Source organism: Lactuca serriola, chromosome 8, assembly GCF_051521515.1.
Source record: "Lactuca serriola cultivar US96UC23 chromosome 8, Lser_US96UC23_V15, whole genome shotgun sequence".
NCBI lineage: Eukaryota > Viridiplantae > Streptophyta > Magnoliopsida > Asterales > Asteraceae > Lactuca > Lactuca serriola.
The window spans coordinates 37,816,649-37,829,450 of record NC_136415.1 but is presented as its reverse complement, the minus strand read 5'-3'; the positions used below and the strand labels follow the sequence as shown (position 1 = coordinate 37,829,450).

The window sequence follows — 12,802 nt, the reverse complement described above, 5'->3', positions numbered from 1 at the left end:
AAGATATATTCGATTATGGTGTTGAATTTATGATCAAGACGTTTTTGAAGATGGTTGGTTTGGATGTTATCAATGTTTCTGGTCAATAACGAAGATGCATTGGTTCCAATGATCACCTGATTCAAGCGTTGAAGTTCTGATCTTCAAGTGCGCGATTCGAAATTGCAAAGAGTGGTCATAGTGAAGATTTGTTTTGTGATTAATGCATTGAAAGTGATGATCACAAAAGAATTGATGATATACGAAACTTTAATAGTATATTGATTCAATGGGTCAAAGATGTTTTCACAAAGTCAATGTTGGAACAAACTTGATTTTTATTCTAATTTCTTTGTATTCTTAAGTGGAATATAATCAATTTTATTTGATACACAAGACAACATAAGGGTAATATAGTCATTTTTCATCATTCATCATAATTAGTCAGAAATATAATCAAACAATATGATTTCAATCCAGTCCGAAATTTTAACTCAGTCAGTCAACAACTATCAAATGGTCCCTTAATCCATTTTAGGCAAATGAATTTTTATGAGTATGACATAAAATATACATACAAAGAACATCACAATTAGCAACACCACAACTTGAATAAAAATAATTACTAAATAGACACTTTTCTCAAACATACACCAATTTTATTGGTAAGCAACATGAAACCGCAACCACTAATTAAAATACAACAATACAACGCATTTCAAGAGAACAAGTGCTTGTTTGAGGTCAGGGCTCCAAACAACATATCGTAAAACATTAAATAGATACTTCTCCCGATTATGGCTTCCAATAAAGAAAAGTAACATCATTTATGATTAACCGATTATGATCTTATTATATTATATATGTCATAATCTTAGCCAATTTAAGGTTTCCGGCTTCAGCTGCTAATCAGAATATAACCTTGTTTGTCCTATTCTGAAGTTCCAAGTCCTCTTTTTCTAAAATATTTTTTTGCAAATTACCTTCTTTGCATATTTAACTAATACCAAACCCTTCGAGCCAACTATGATAAATGAGGAACACAAATCTTGTTGCTCTCTTTTCCACCTAAATATCATTGGATATTTTGTCAACAATAATCGAAAAAAGAAATGCAACGAAGTTATGATGAAAACAAGAGCTTGTAATAACTATCTCCTAATACAGAATACTTACAAAGGGTATCAGCTTCAACATACTTTAAGAGAACCCAAACTAAAACGCATTTCAAGAGAACCTAATTCATGAATCGCAATAGCCCATCTTAAAGCTTCATGTTTTCCAAATAAAGCAACCACATACCCTCGCATCATTCTATTTCCATCTACAACTGATAAGCACAACACAATGTTGTAAGTTGTAACTCTTACTTTGAATTCGATTTTGCAAAAAAATAGAGGAATTGTTCAGAACACGGAAAGTAATCGCCTAATCGGATCATAAATTGGTTTGAATATAGCGATTTTATATTCTAAATGGTTCGATCTTCCGATATCTGTTCGAATAGAAGTGCATACACAAGAGATTTGTTGGAAGAATTTACCTTGAAGTGGATCTTCATTTGGTAGACATGGTAATGATCGATTTGAAGAACTGGGGAAGTTAAAAGGGTGCTCATGTCTACTGGTTTTCAGGTCGCTGTTGGAACCCAGAGGCAAACCAATCCGGCTCATGTCTCCGACAGCTTTCCGGCCTGTAAAACGACGGCGTGTAGATTGTAAAATAGAGAATAGAGATAGATGATTGGCGCATGTTAATCGATTAGGTCGAATAGTTAGATAATGACTTGTATACAGTGTCAAAGTTGGATTCTAACCTTAATCTCAAATTTGATCCTTGATAAAATAGTGTATTCCAACAATGGTCCCTACAGTTATTATCAACATACGTGTTTGGTCCCACGACTTTAATTATTCAAAGAGTAATAAGTGATCCATTTTGTTGGCACAATGTCATAGTTTCACTCTAAGTTTCAAAATTCTAGCACAACCAAATATTTATGGTTTCGTTTTGCTATGTTTTTAAGAGAAATGATTATAATAAGTTTTATTTTATGAATTATCGGTGTTATGTTGTTTTATGGTTGCACGTAGGGATGAAAGTGGGTCCAACCGGACCGGATGGACCCGGACCCGGAAAACCCGGAACCGGTTAACGGGATTTTATAGAACCGAAAACCGGACCGGTAATCCGGTATATAGGAATCGGTTCCGGTTCGGTTCCGGGTATGGTTCCGGGTAAAGTGGGTCTAGAACCGGAAAACCCGGAAACATCAAAGTGGGTAGGTTGAAACCGAATAAAGTGGGTTTAGAACCGGAAAACCCGAAAAAACCAGAATTTTTTGGTAATTACTTACTACTTAGTCGGTTGTACTTTAAAAATTTTCATATTGATATCCCGACTTTGGGGGACTGTAATTCATCGAATACGAAACCAAAATTAACAAAATTATAGTCTAAAATCATGTACAAACTCTAAAATACACTTTGGAAAAACCCGCATGTCAATCCGACTTTAAATAAATGAGATATGCTTGTGTTAATATTTTCACATAATACAAAATACAAAAACAAATAGCTGAGAAGTTGAAAATTTTCAGTTTTGATATTCCGACTTCGGAGGACTGTAAATCATTAAATGTTAAAGCCAAAATGACAAAATTATAGTCTAAACTCATGTACAAACTGTAAACTTGAAGTTGGAAAAAACCACATGTCAATCCGACTTCAAATGAATTAGATATGCATGTTTTAAAACTTTCACCGAATACAAAAAACTGAAAAACTAAAAACTTCCAGCTTTGATATTTCAACTTTGGAGGACTGTAAGTCAAAGTCAATGAATATAAAACTAAAAATGATAATTTTATAGTCTAAAATCATGTACAAACTCTAAAATACATGTTGGAAAAAACCGTATGTCAATTAGAGTTGAAACAAATAAGATATGCATCTTTTAAACGTTTCACAAAAACCGGTTCTGGCCCTAAAAGTGGTTCCGGTTCCAAAAACCGGTTCCGGTTTTTAGACCCGGTTTACCCGGACCCGATGGACCCAAACCCGGATTACCCGGAACCCGGATAAAACCAATTTTTAAACCCGGAACCGGACCCGATTCTACATATTCCGGTTCTAATGGTTCCGGTTCCGGTCCGGTTTTCCGGTTCTAAATCTCATCTCTAGTTGCATGTATCATACTAGGGCTTAACCGCTTAAGTGAGTATTTCTTTATCGTTGTTTTGGGCCATTCTTTGTAGTGGGCTTAAGTGAGTATTTCTTTGTCTCTGGTTTGGGCCATTCTTTGTAGTGGGCTTAAGTGCGTATTTTTTGTAGAATCATTCACATAAATTATGGAATAAGTTAATTTAATTGGAATAAGGCTTTAGAGAATAATACATATAATATAAGATATTATGTTAATCATTATTGGTAATTTACGTGAAGTATCATCTATCTATATTTATAAAAACATAAAAAAAAATGTAACGGCTTTAATTTTATTTTCATTCTCGTAATTCGTCAATATAATTAGTCTGTGATCCGTTAAAATCTACTTTCCATGCATATTAATCGGAGAAAACCACTTCCATAATAATATTGTGATCCATCTCGTTCCATTTATCGAAGCCAATCGGAGAAGCTTTTTCTTGCTGTGAAACTTTTTGTCAGAAAATGGGACGATTATTCTTCGTAGGTGGCAACTGGAAATGCGTAAGTATCCATCACGATTTCCATTTCAATCATTTAATGTATCATCTTCTATTGATTTGTTTCGAGTTGCATTGTCGATATCCGTTTAATCTTCCAATTAATAATAAGCAATTGTTTGTTGTTTATCTAATGAGAATCCTGTCTTGAGTGTTCTTGATTTGTCGATTCAAATATGTAATCAGATTTAGAATACGTTATATAATGTTCGCTTGAGGATTGATTTATTCTTCCATTGGTTTCAATGGATTCTGAAAATTGATTCTATTGGAGAGGGAAAAACAATCATACGAATAAATAAATGTATTCATTAGCGATTCCATATCCTTTCGCCTTCAGTGATTATGATTAAGGAAATTGCTTATTTTTGTTAATTAACTGATCTAACTATCTTTTTATTATAGAATGGAACCTCGGAGGAGGTTAAGAAGATTGTGTCAACACTTAATGCAGCTCAAGTGCCATCTAAAGATGTTGTAGGTAAACCCTAAACAATATAATGTTGTTCTGATTTCATTATTAAGTAGAACACTGTTATTCTCTTTGGATTTTGATAAGATAGATTCTGATTTCATGATTAATATCTCAAACTCAACCATTTTCCATTTTCAGAGATTGTGGTGAGCCCTCCTTTTGTCTTTATCCCCTCTGTTAAAAGCGAACTGAAGCCTGAATTTCATATCGCTGCTCAAAATTGTTGGGTTAAAAAAGGAGGTGCATTCACTGGTGAAATTAGGTATGTTTCTATGTATTTACTATTTAATCAATCTCCTATCCAAAAACATTCATTAACCATATGATAACTATCCATTTTTTTGTATATGCAGTGCAGAGATGCTTCTGAACTTGGGCATCCCTTGGGTCATCATTGGTCACTCTGAAAGAAGAGCTCTAATGAACGAATCAAACGAGGTCTTTTTTTTTTTTTTTTTTTTAAATAATTTCTTTATCCCCATTTGATAATGAAGACGTTAATAGGATTATCAATTATGATTTACATTTACCTTTTCCAAATTACTTTTTTTATCAGTTTGTTGGAGACAAAGTTGCGTATGCACTTTCTCAAGGCTTGAAGGTGATTGCTTGTGTTGGGGAGACTCTTCAAGAGCGGGAAGCTGGAACAACTATGAAAGTTGTTGCTGCACAAACTAAGGCAATTGCAGGTGAATTTTTGTTTCATATTTAAATTGTTTACTCGTTTTTTACAACGTGAAAGTAACAAACATCTATCATTTTCATGACTTTTTTTTAATTGGCAGATAAGATAAAAAACTGGGATAATGTTGTCCTGGCTTATGAGCCAGTTTGGGGTATTGGAACCGGAAAGGTTGCTACACCTGCTCAGGCTCAAGAAGTAAGTAGGAGGGTATTTATGTCTTTTACACAAATAAAAGATCGAGAGGGAATACTTGTCACACTCCCATCTTATTTCACCTTTTCGAATGGGACAAAAATTTCTAATTTTTTTCTGATATCAGTTTAACTCCAATGCATACCAAATACAGTACAACATATTATATCATGTAATGTCCTATGATCTTTATAACATGGGACTTATTTGCATAAAAGGTACATGCGGAATTAAGGAAATGGCTTGAAACAAACATTAAGGCTGAAGTTGCTGCTAAAACTAGGATTATATATGGAGGTATGTTTATGATGCTTATGTTACACATGATAATTTGTAATAAAAGAATAACTTATGGATTGGATTTTAATTTACAGGATCTGTAAATGGTTCCAATTGCAAGGAATTGGCAGGACAAAATGATCTCGATGGTTTTTTAGTTGGTGGTGCTTCTCTTAAGGTAAACAACATTGTTATTCATATTCATCCATGTTGCTCTATTTGACACGTGTCTAAATTAAAATTTGCTCTATTTTTTTTTTTCTAACATGTTTTATGCATTCGTGTGTAGCCTGAGTTTATTGACATCATCAAGGCTGCTGAAGTAAAGAAATGAATTTTGTATCGGTTGTGATGCTAAATTTTGATGATTTAATCAAGATGATCTCTTCAATTTATGATGCACTTGGCTGTTTTTTTTTAATTAAATTCGTTGTATGAAATAAGCAAATATTAAATATATTAATTGTTAGAAATCATGGTATGTCAATTAAATTTAATGAACTGTCACATAAATATTATATATTTTACTTTTTATATAACTATCATTTGATTTTTGATAATCTATTGAACCCTACAAAATTATATGAAACATATTTTGAAAACTAAAAAAAATATTGTTTTTTTTTTTTTTTTTTTTTTTATCATTCAACAGTTCAATGAACACCGAACTTTAAATCCATTGTATATTAATTTGACATTCTACTATGGTTTAATTTAATTATGCTATTGATCTCATTCAATACTCATATATTTCCTATTGTCTAAAATGTTTGATGACATTAAAATCAATTACAACTTTAATTTAGTGTATCTACATAATAAAATATAATCATTTGTAGATAGAACATCTATAATCTATAGTTATACATGTATATGGATACAAGTAAATGACAAGTGAAAATAACAAGTTTCAAAAAGTGACCAATTGAAATGCATGGTGGAAACGGGAATCGGTTCTGATGAATACATTTGTAACTTGTTTGTTTGGAGTAATGGATACCAAGATTCAAGACTTCAAAGAACAAAGACAATGATGGGATAATGATGTTGAGCTACTTGTGTTGATCAAAGTAACAAGAAAAAAGAGTAAAGTGTTTTTCTAGTTGTTGAATCTAGAATGCAACGAGAACATAATAGAGTAGATAAGAAAGAATTGTCAACTATGTTAGGATGTAAGGTGATAAGTCATTTTGTTGTTTTTCTAGTTGTTGAATTTTAATTATCTAGTAACGTACATAAAGTTTATTATTCTTTTGTTTTTATTGATCTTTATTTTTCCCTACCTTTTTTGTTACTTTTAGATTATTATTATTATTAGTCATTGTTCAGTGCAATGCATATTCATATGCCTATTAATAACAACCACTCAACATTTTCTTTAACTTATATCTTAAACCAAAACTTCCACAACTTTACAACTTGTAACTATGATGAACTGGAACCGGATTCGAACTGAATTAGGACGGAGTAAGATATCCGGTTTGGTTCTCGGTTACGTATTTTAAACTTATTCGGTTATCGGGTATTTTGGTTCGGTTTACCTAAATAACTTCTTAACTGGTTCTAAAGGAATCAGAACCGGAAATTGAAGAGTCATTTTTTCTTATACTTGTCAAGCTTTTCTTGCACTCAAGCTTTTTTCTTTTCTTGCAATGATTACAACTTTTACAATCAATATGATTAGCAAATTCGAGCCTATGTCGTTATTTTTAGACCCTTGCCATCAGAACTTGCTTTCCTATAAGGAAGGAGTGAGTCATTCCCCCCCCCCCCCCCCCCCCCCCCCCCCATATCAAATTTTGTCTCATCTTTTTCTTCATCTTTCTCAACCCACTCAATTAAGCAATCCGCTGAAGAGGGAGTGGTACCGGCGACAACTCTATTGCTAATTAAGATTTTACCTTGATTGTTTTGTATTTTTTTTAATTGAATGGATCGAGTGGGTTGAAAAAAATAGGGTTTCCATGTGTGGGTTAGGAAAAATTAAGAAAAATAAAAAAGAAAAGACTAATGTGACAGTGGGTTTGGAGGGAATGACTCTCTCCTCCCTAAAACACTTCATACTTCATATTTCTGTATGTATCTTAAATCATTGATGTCTACATCCACGTTTGTTTGTTGTTTATTTGTAATGATTTTTATGAAGCTAATTTTGTTTGATACACAAGGCTTATAGGGTTTTCCTTTATCAAATCTCCAAAGCAAGACAAAACTATTTTCAACTAGGATAGGAAAATAAGAGATCTATTTATGTGAAGAAGATGCATATCTAACAACTGCTTACCTCATTTTCAAATAACCCCTTAAGTTTTAAAAAAATACACCAAACCACCCCCTTATGTTTAAAAAAAGTACCAAACTATTCAATTCTTTTTTATTATTATGTTCAAAAGCATTGTGTACATGTTTTTCGGTTAATATCTGAACCGGAACCCGTATTACCTAAACCAAACCGATCCTGTATTGTAAGGGCGGAGCGTTGCCAAAAGGGCTCCCCCACACACACATGTTACATAAGATTTTCTATTATTACAAACGAGATCACAACTAATAATATGTATTGTATAATTGTTTTCAAACATCATTCTTACGACTGCTTGTGTTGTGTCGTTATTCATTCCCCACTACCCCCTCTAGCTCAGCAATTGCCGAAAAATTGTCTTTTCAACATCCAACTGCAGAGTCTCTCTACTAAGCTGGGTTGGCGATGTGAAGGGGAAGAAGTCGACGTGGTGCTCGGCTCACAACGTTTTAGTTCTTATTAATACGCAGTAAAAACAAAATATACAATGACTTAACGACTCTTTAAAACGTAGTCTTTTAGAATGATGGATGAATATTAGCAATGATTTTAAAATGAAAAATTGAGTGTTAAAACGTAAAAGAATGGACTTGTATATATTCTTGTACGTGTGATGAGGTAAAATAAAAAGAAGAGTTCATATTCATTGTGGAGCCAACATTCCCTCTCAAAAACGAAAGATGATCGAATCCCAAAAGCTCAACGTCTGCAAATTGCGTACAATCTCTTTAAATTTCACCCCAATCCCTGATAACACGAATCTTCTCCTCCTCCTAATTTCAACTCGAATCCCCTTTTGTTGTGGATGGAAAATTTTCATTACAGTTGTGAAGAATCAATCGCGTTTTACTCGTTTACATTTCAACCTTCCTATAAATACGATCATGGCCTGAGGTTTGTAATGCACAGTAGTATTGGGGTTCACTGCAATTTGAATTTGCTAGGGCTCGTAATACCACTTGATTTGTATTCAGGTAATTTTCTTAATCTTTTCACCTACTCTCATCGATCGCCAAGTTCTGTAATTTGTCGATTTCATCATTAATCCTACGATTTTAAGTGATGTTGTGTTTTTGAATTCAATTTTCTAGGGTATTTATATAACTTTGACTTCTATTCATGTTTTTTTCTCAGTTAATTCTTCTTTGTTTTTGTTTATCGATCTTCAAATTATTTGTGAATCTTTGCTTAGTGCACAAGTCCTATAACAAGTTTCGTAATGGATGCAGGATATTTTTCTTGTACATTTTTATTGATCAAGTCTCGTAAAGTAATTTATAAGTGATACAAGATGGGTTTCCTGGGAACAACTGTAAGAATTTCTTCAATTTATGTTTCGTTTTTTTTAGTAATTAATTGACACTTATAAAGTTAATATACACTTTAAAAATAGCTTTTTTTTTGCTTCTTTTCTCATTACCCCTTTTTGCTTTTGATTATAGGATAATGATGGTGTTCAAGAAACACAAATTGGTATGCCCTATTGGCTGTAAATTAACATATCTTTCTTCTTTAAAAAGTTTCTTTAACATATCTTTAATTTGGCAGTGATACGCAATGGAAGAGAAATCTTACTTCAGGTAACTATGGGTGTATACTGTATAGTTTTCCAATTGACAAATTATATTCATAACATTGTATTTTACTATTTTTCTTACTACACCATTGACTTTCAAATCATCCCTTATTATGACCATGTAGTTTCAAATATATACATACTATTATGATGACATGACACAAATTAACACATCTTTTTATGAAATTGGGTTAAATTCTCAGGCTTTCAACTGGGAGTCTCGTAAACATGATTGGTGGAGAAATTTAGAGAAAAAAGTACCCGATATGGCAAAATCGGGGATCACATCAGCTTGGTTACCACCACCAACTAATTCGTTTTCTCCTGAAGGTTTGTAAATTTCAAATCTAAAAACTATATGTATATTTGTATAATATCAGTTAAAATCAAGGACTTGATATATCTAATATGGTATCAGAGCAAGCTCAAACAAACTATAGAGATATATTGTTACTTAAAATTTTTTTTTTTAAACTTTTCACAGGCTACCTTCCACAAAATCTATATTCTCTCAACTCTTCGTATGGTTCTGAGGCTTTGCTTAAAGATTTATTAAAAAAAATGAAGCAGTATAATATTCGACCAATGGCTGACATAGTTATCAATCATCGTGTTGGGACTACTCAAGGGCATGGTGGTAAATATAACCGCTATGATTGGATTCCATTGTCTTGGGATGAACGTGCTGTTACTTCTTGCACTGGTGGACTTGTATGTATCTTATTACCTCAAACCACCTAATTAGAAATAAAATTAAAATTATCTGGATAAATGATGTTTAAAAAATATTTGAGAAAATAACACAGGAAACGAGGTATTATTTGAAAAAAAGTTAGCATTTAATGGGGAAAACCCTTTTTGCTAACTTTTTTTAATCACGTCGTACTTTTTGTATCAAGTAAAATAGAAAAACTCACATATAGCTTACCAGATTAATTCATAACATTAGCTCTATACAAAAGGGTAAAATGGTCATTTACTTTTTTCATAAAGGGTAACAGGAGCACAGGAGACAACTTTAATGGAGTTCCAAATATTGATCATACACAAGACTTTGTTAGAAAAGACCTTATTGGTTGGCTAAAATGGCTACGATACACTGTTGGTTTTCAAGATTTTCGTTTTGACTTTGCAAGAGGGTAATGTTTTATAGGTTCTTTTTTTTTTTTTTTTTTTTTTTTTTTTTTTTAAAATAAAGTTTTCTCTGAAACTTATCATTATTAATTGTCTATTTGTTAATTTTTTTGCATAGTTATTCTGCAAAATATGTGAAAGAATACATCGAGGGTGCAAAACCAATATTTACTGTTGGAGAATATTGGGACTCATGCAACTACAAAGGAACCTACCTTGATTATAACCAAGGTGAATAAATTGAATAAAATGCAACTTTTATATTAACTTAACATTTTTGTTGTTTCTGACTAATTTTAATTGCAGATAGTCATAGGCAGCGTATAATCAACTGGATTGATGGCACAGGGCAACTTTCTACAGCATTTGACTTCACCACAAAAGGGATCCTTCAGGTACAGTGACTTGTACTATATGCATGAAAAGTTGTACATTAGTGTTTCATCTTTTGAAACTTCCATCTTTCCATGCAGGAAGCTGTTAAGGGGCAACTTTGGCGTTTACGTGATGCTCAAGGGAAGCCGCCAGGTGTCATGGGATGGTGGCCTTCAAGAGCTGTAACTTTCCTTGATAATCATGACACTGGATCCACTCAGGTATACAATTTTAGTTTTTTCAAGAATTAGTGGATTTCATCATAGTATTGTTGCATGCAGCCTTTAATCAATTTCATGCCCCTGCTCAAACTCCATTAACTTTGTGATTTGACCATTTTTGCCATTATTCAAACGCTTTTTCTGTTGGGAAAATGGCCTCAAAGATTCCCAACAACTCGCCCAATGAAAAATAATTGAGAAACTTAATTCAACACAAGAATATACATGGAAAACTCCAAAACCTGAGAAGAGAGTAGAAAAATTCACTATATGATAAATTGTTACAATCAAATAAACAAATTTCACGAGACAAAAAAAAAGTATCACCATGTAGAATAATCATACTCCACCGTAAAAGAGTATCACCACCTGGAATAACCATTCTAAGAATTTCTCCTCGGCACATATCGAACACTTGCTGAAAAAGTTTATCGTACAAATGTTGCAGGGTCATTGGCCATTCCCTTCGAATCATGTCATGGAGGTACAATTCTCTTTTTTTTTTTTTGGTGATTTAATTTACATATTTTCATAAATCGTTGAATCTTAATCATGGACTCTAACTTGATGACATTATTCAGGGCTATGCTTATATACTCACGCATCCTGGAATACCATCAATCTTTTATGACCATTTTTACGACTGGGGAAGTGCCATGCACGACCAAATTGTGAAGTTGGTAAGTAACTATTCAAACGTGTCCCATTATTATTTTCCATTAGTGCCCTTTATCTTTACATTGAAACAAATATGCAGATAAATGTGCGCAAGGAGCAAGACATACAGAGTCGATCCTCCATTAGGATTCTTGAAGCTAAGGCCAATCTTTATGCAGCCATAATTGGAGAGAAGCTGTGTATGAAAATTGGCGGTGATTCATGGTGTCCCACTGGTTCTGAGTGGAAACTGGTGGCACATGGGCACCAGTATGCAGTTTGGCATAAGTAGGCACAGGAAGGATCATATAAGATGATAAGTTAGTGATCTTGAGGATGTGAAACGATATTTTGAATCAACTACCGCTTGTCTTGTTCAATAAAGTAGTTGAGTAGCTGTATGTATAACTTTTGAGAGCTTTTACATCGGCCATTTGGTGTGTATATGTTGTTGTTGTTGAACCCGTTCTTTGAATAAGATTTGTGCTATTTTTAGGTTTTCCGATTTGAATGTGCTATTTTTAGGTTTTCCGGTTTTCCCTTAAAATTGCTTCCATATAATATTTAATGGATTATCTTTTTGAGCTTCTAAGGTTAGTATTTATCGACTCATTTATACCACTTTTATTTTTCTTATGCGATAGGAAAGGCATTGCATCGTCCTTCATAAATCAGGTAAACTCTCTCTCTCTCTCTCTCTCTCTCTCTCTCTCTCCGGTTTTCCCTTAAAATTGCTTCCATATAATATTTAATGGATTATCTTTTTGAGCTTCTAAGGTTAGTATTTATCTACTCATTTATACCACTTTTATTTTTCTTATGCGATAGGAAAGGCATTGCATCGTCCTTCATAAATCAGGTAAACTCTCTCTCTCTCTCTCTCTCTCTCTCTCTCTCTCTCTCTCTCTCCGGTTTTCCCTTAAAATTGCTTCCATATAATATTTAATGGATTATCTTTTTGAGCTTCTAAGGTTAGTATTTATCTACTCATTTATACCACTTTTATTTTTCTTATGCGATAGGAAAGGCATTGCATCGTCCTTCATAAATCAGGTAAACTCTCTCTCTCTCTCTCTCTCTCTCTCTCTATATATATATATATATATATATATATATATATATATATATATGTGTGTGTGTGTGTGTATGTGTGTGTGTGTGAGTTTTACGAACCCACTGGACCAGAAGCTTCTCGAGCATATATATATATATATATATATA

At 33.0% G+C, this 12,802-nt stretch overlaps 2 protein-coding genes and 1 long non-coding RNA gene across 3 annotated transcripts; 2 read left to right on the top strand and 1 right to left on the bottom strand.

Moving 5' to 3' along the window:
- Positions 1-587: 587 nt before the first annotated feature.
- LOC145071392 (uncharacterized) lies at positions 588-1,689 on the bottom strand. The gene is made up of 3 exons (XR_013690431.1): positions 1,523-1,689; positions 1,156-1,309; positions 588-1,047 (listed from the first exon to the last, which is right to left on the bottom strand). It is a non-coding gene; the product is annotated as an uncharacterized LOC145071392 (long non-coding RNA).
- Positions 1,690-3,549: 1,860 nt separating this feature from the next.
- Positions 3,550-5,818, top strand: LOC145068167 (triosephosphate isomerase, cytosolic). The gene is made up of 9 exons (XM_079015142.1): positions 3,550-3,689; positions 4,091-4,166; positions 4,299-4,422; positions 4,514-4,598; positions 4,717-4,849; positions 4,946-5,040; positions 5,256-5,334; positions 5,412-5,494; positions 5,606-5,818. The coding sequence occupies exons 1-9, from the start codon at positions 3,651-3,653 to the stop codon at positions 5,648-5,650; spliced, it is 759 nt and encodes a 252-aa protein (XP_078871268.1). The 5' UTR covers positions 3,550-3,650; the 3' UTR covers positions 5,651-5,818.
- A 2,463-nt stretch (positions 5,819-8,281) lies between these two features.
- Positions 8,282-12,083, top strand: AMY2 (alpha-amylase-like 2). The gene is made up of 13 exons (XM_079012532.1): positions 8,282-8,592; positions 8,848-8,930; positions 9,061-9,091; positions 9,167-9,198; positions 9,398-9,524; positions 9,679-9,905; positions 10,188-10,333; positions 10,447-10,559; positions 10,635-10,723; positions 10,802-10,924; positions 11,373-11,408; positions 11,506-11,604; positions 11,682-12,083. Exons 2-13 carry the CDS (start codon positions 8,910-8,912, stop codon positions 11,871-11,873), a joined length of 1,236 nt encoding a protein of 411 aa, XP_078868658.1. The 5' UTR covers positions 8,282-8,592; positions 8,848-8,909; the 3' UTR covers positions 11,874-12,083.
- The last annotated feature ends 719 nt before the right edge of the window (positions 12,084-12,802 follow it).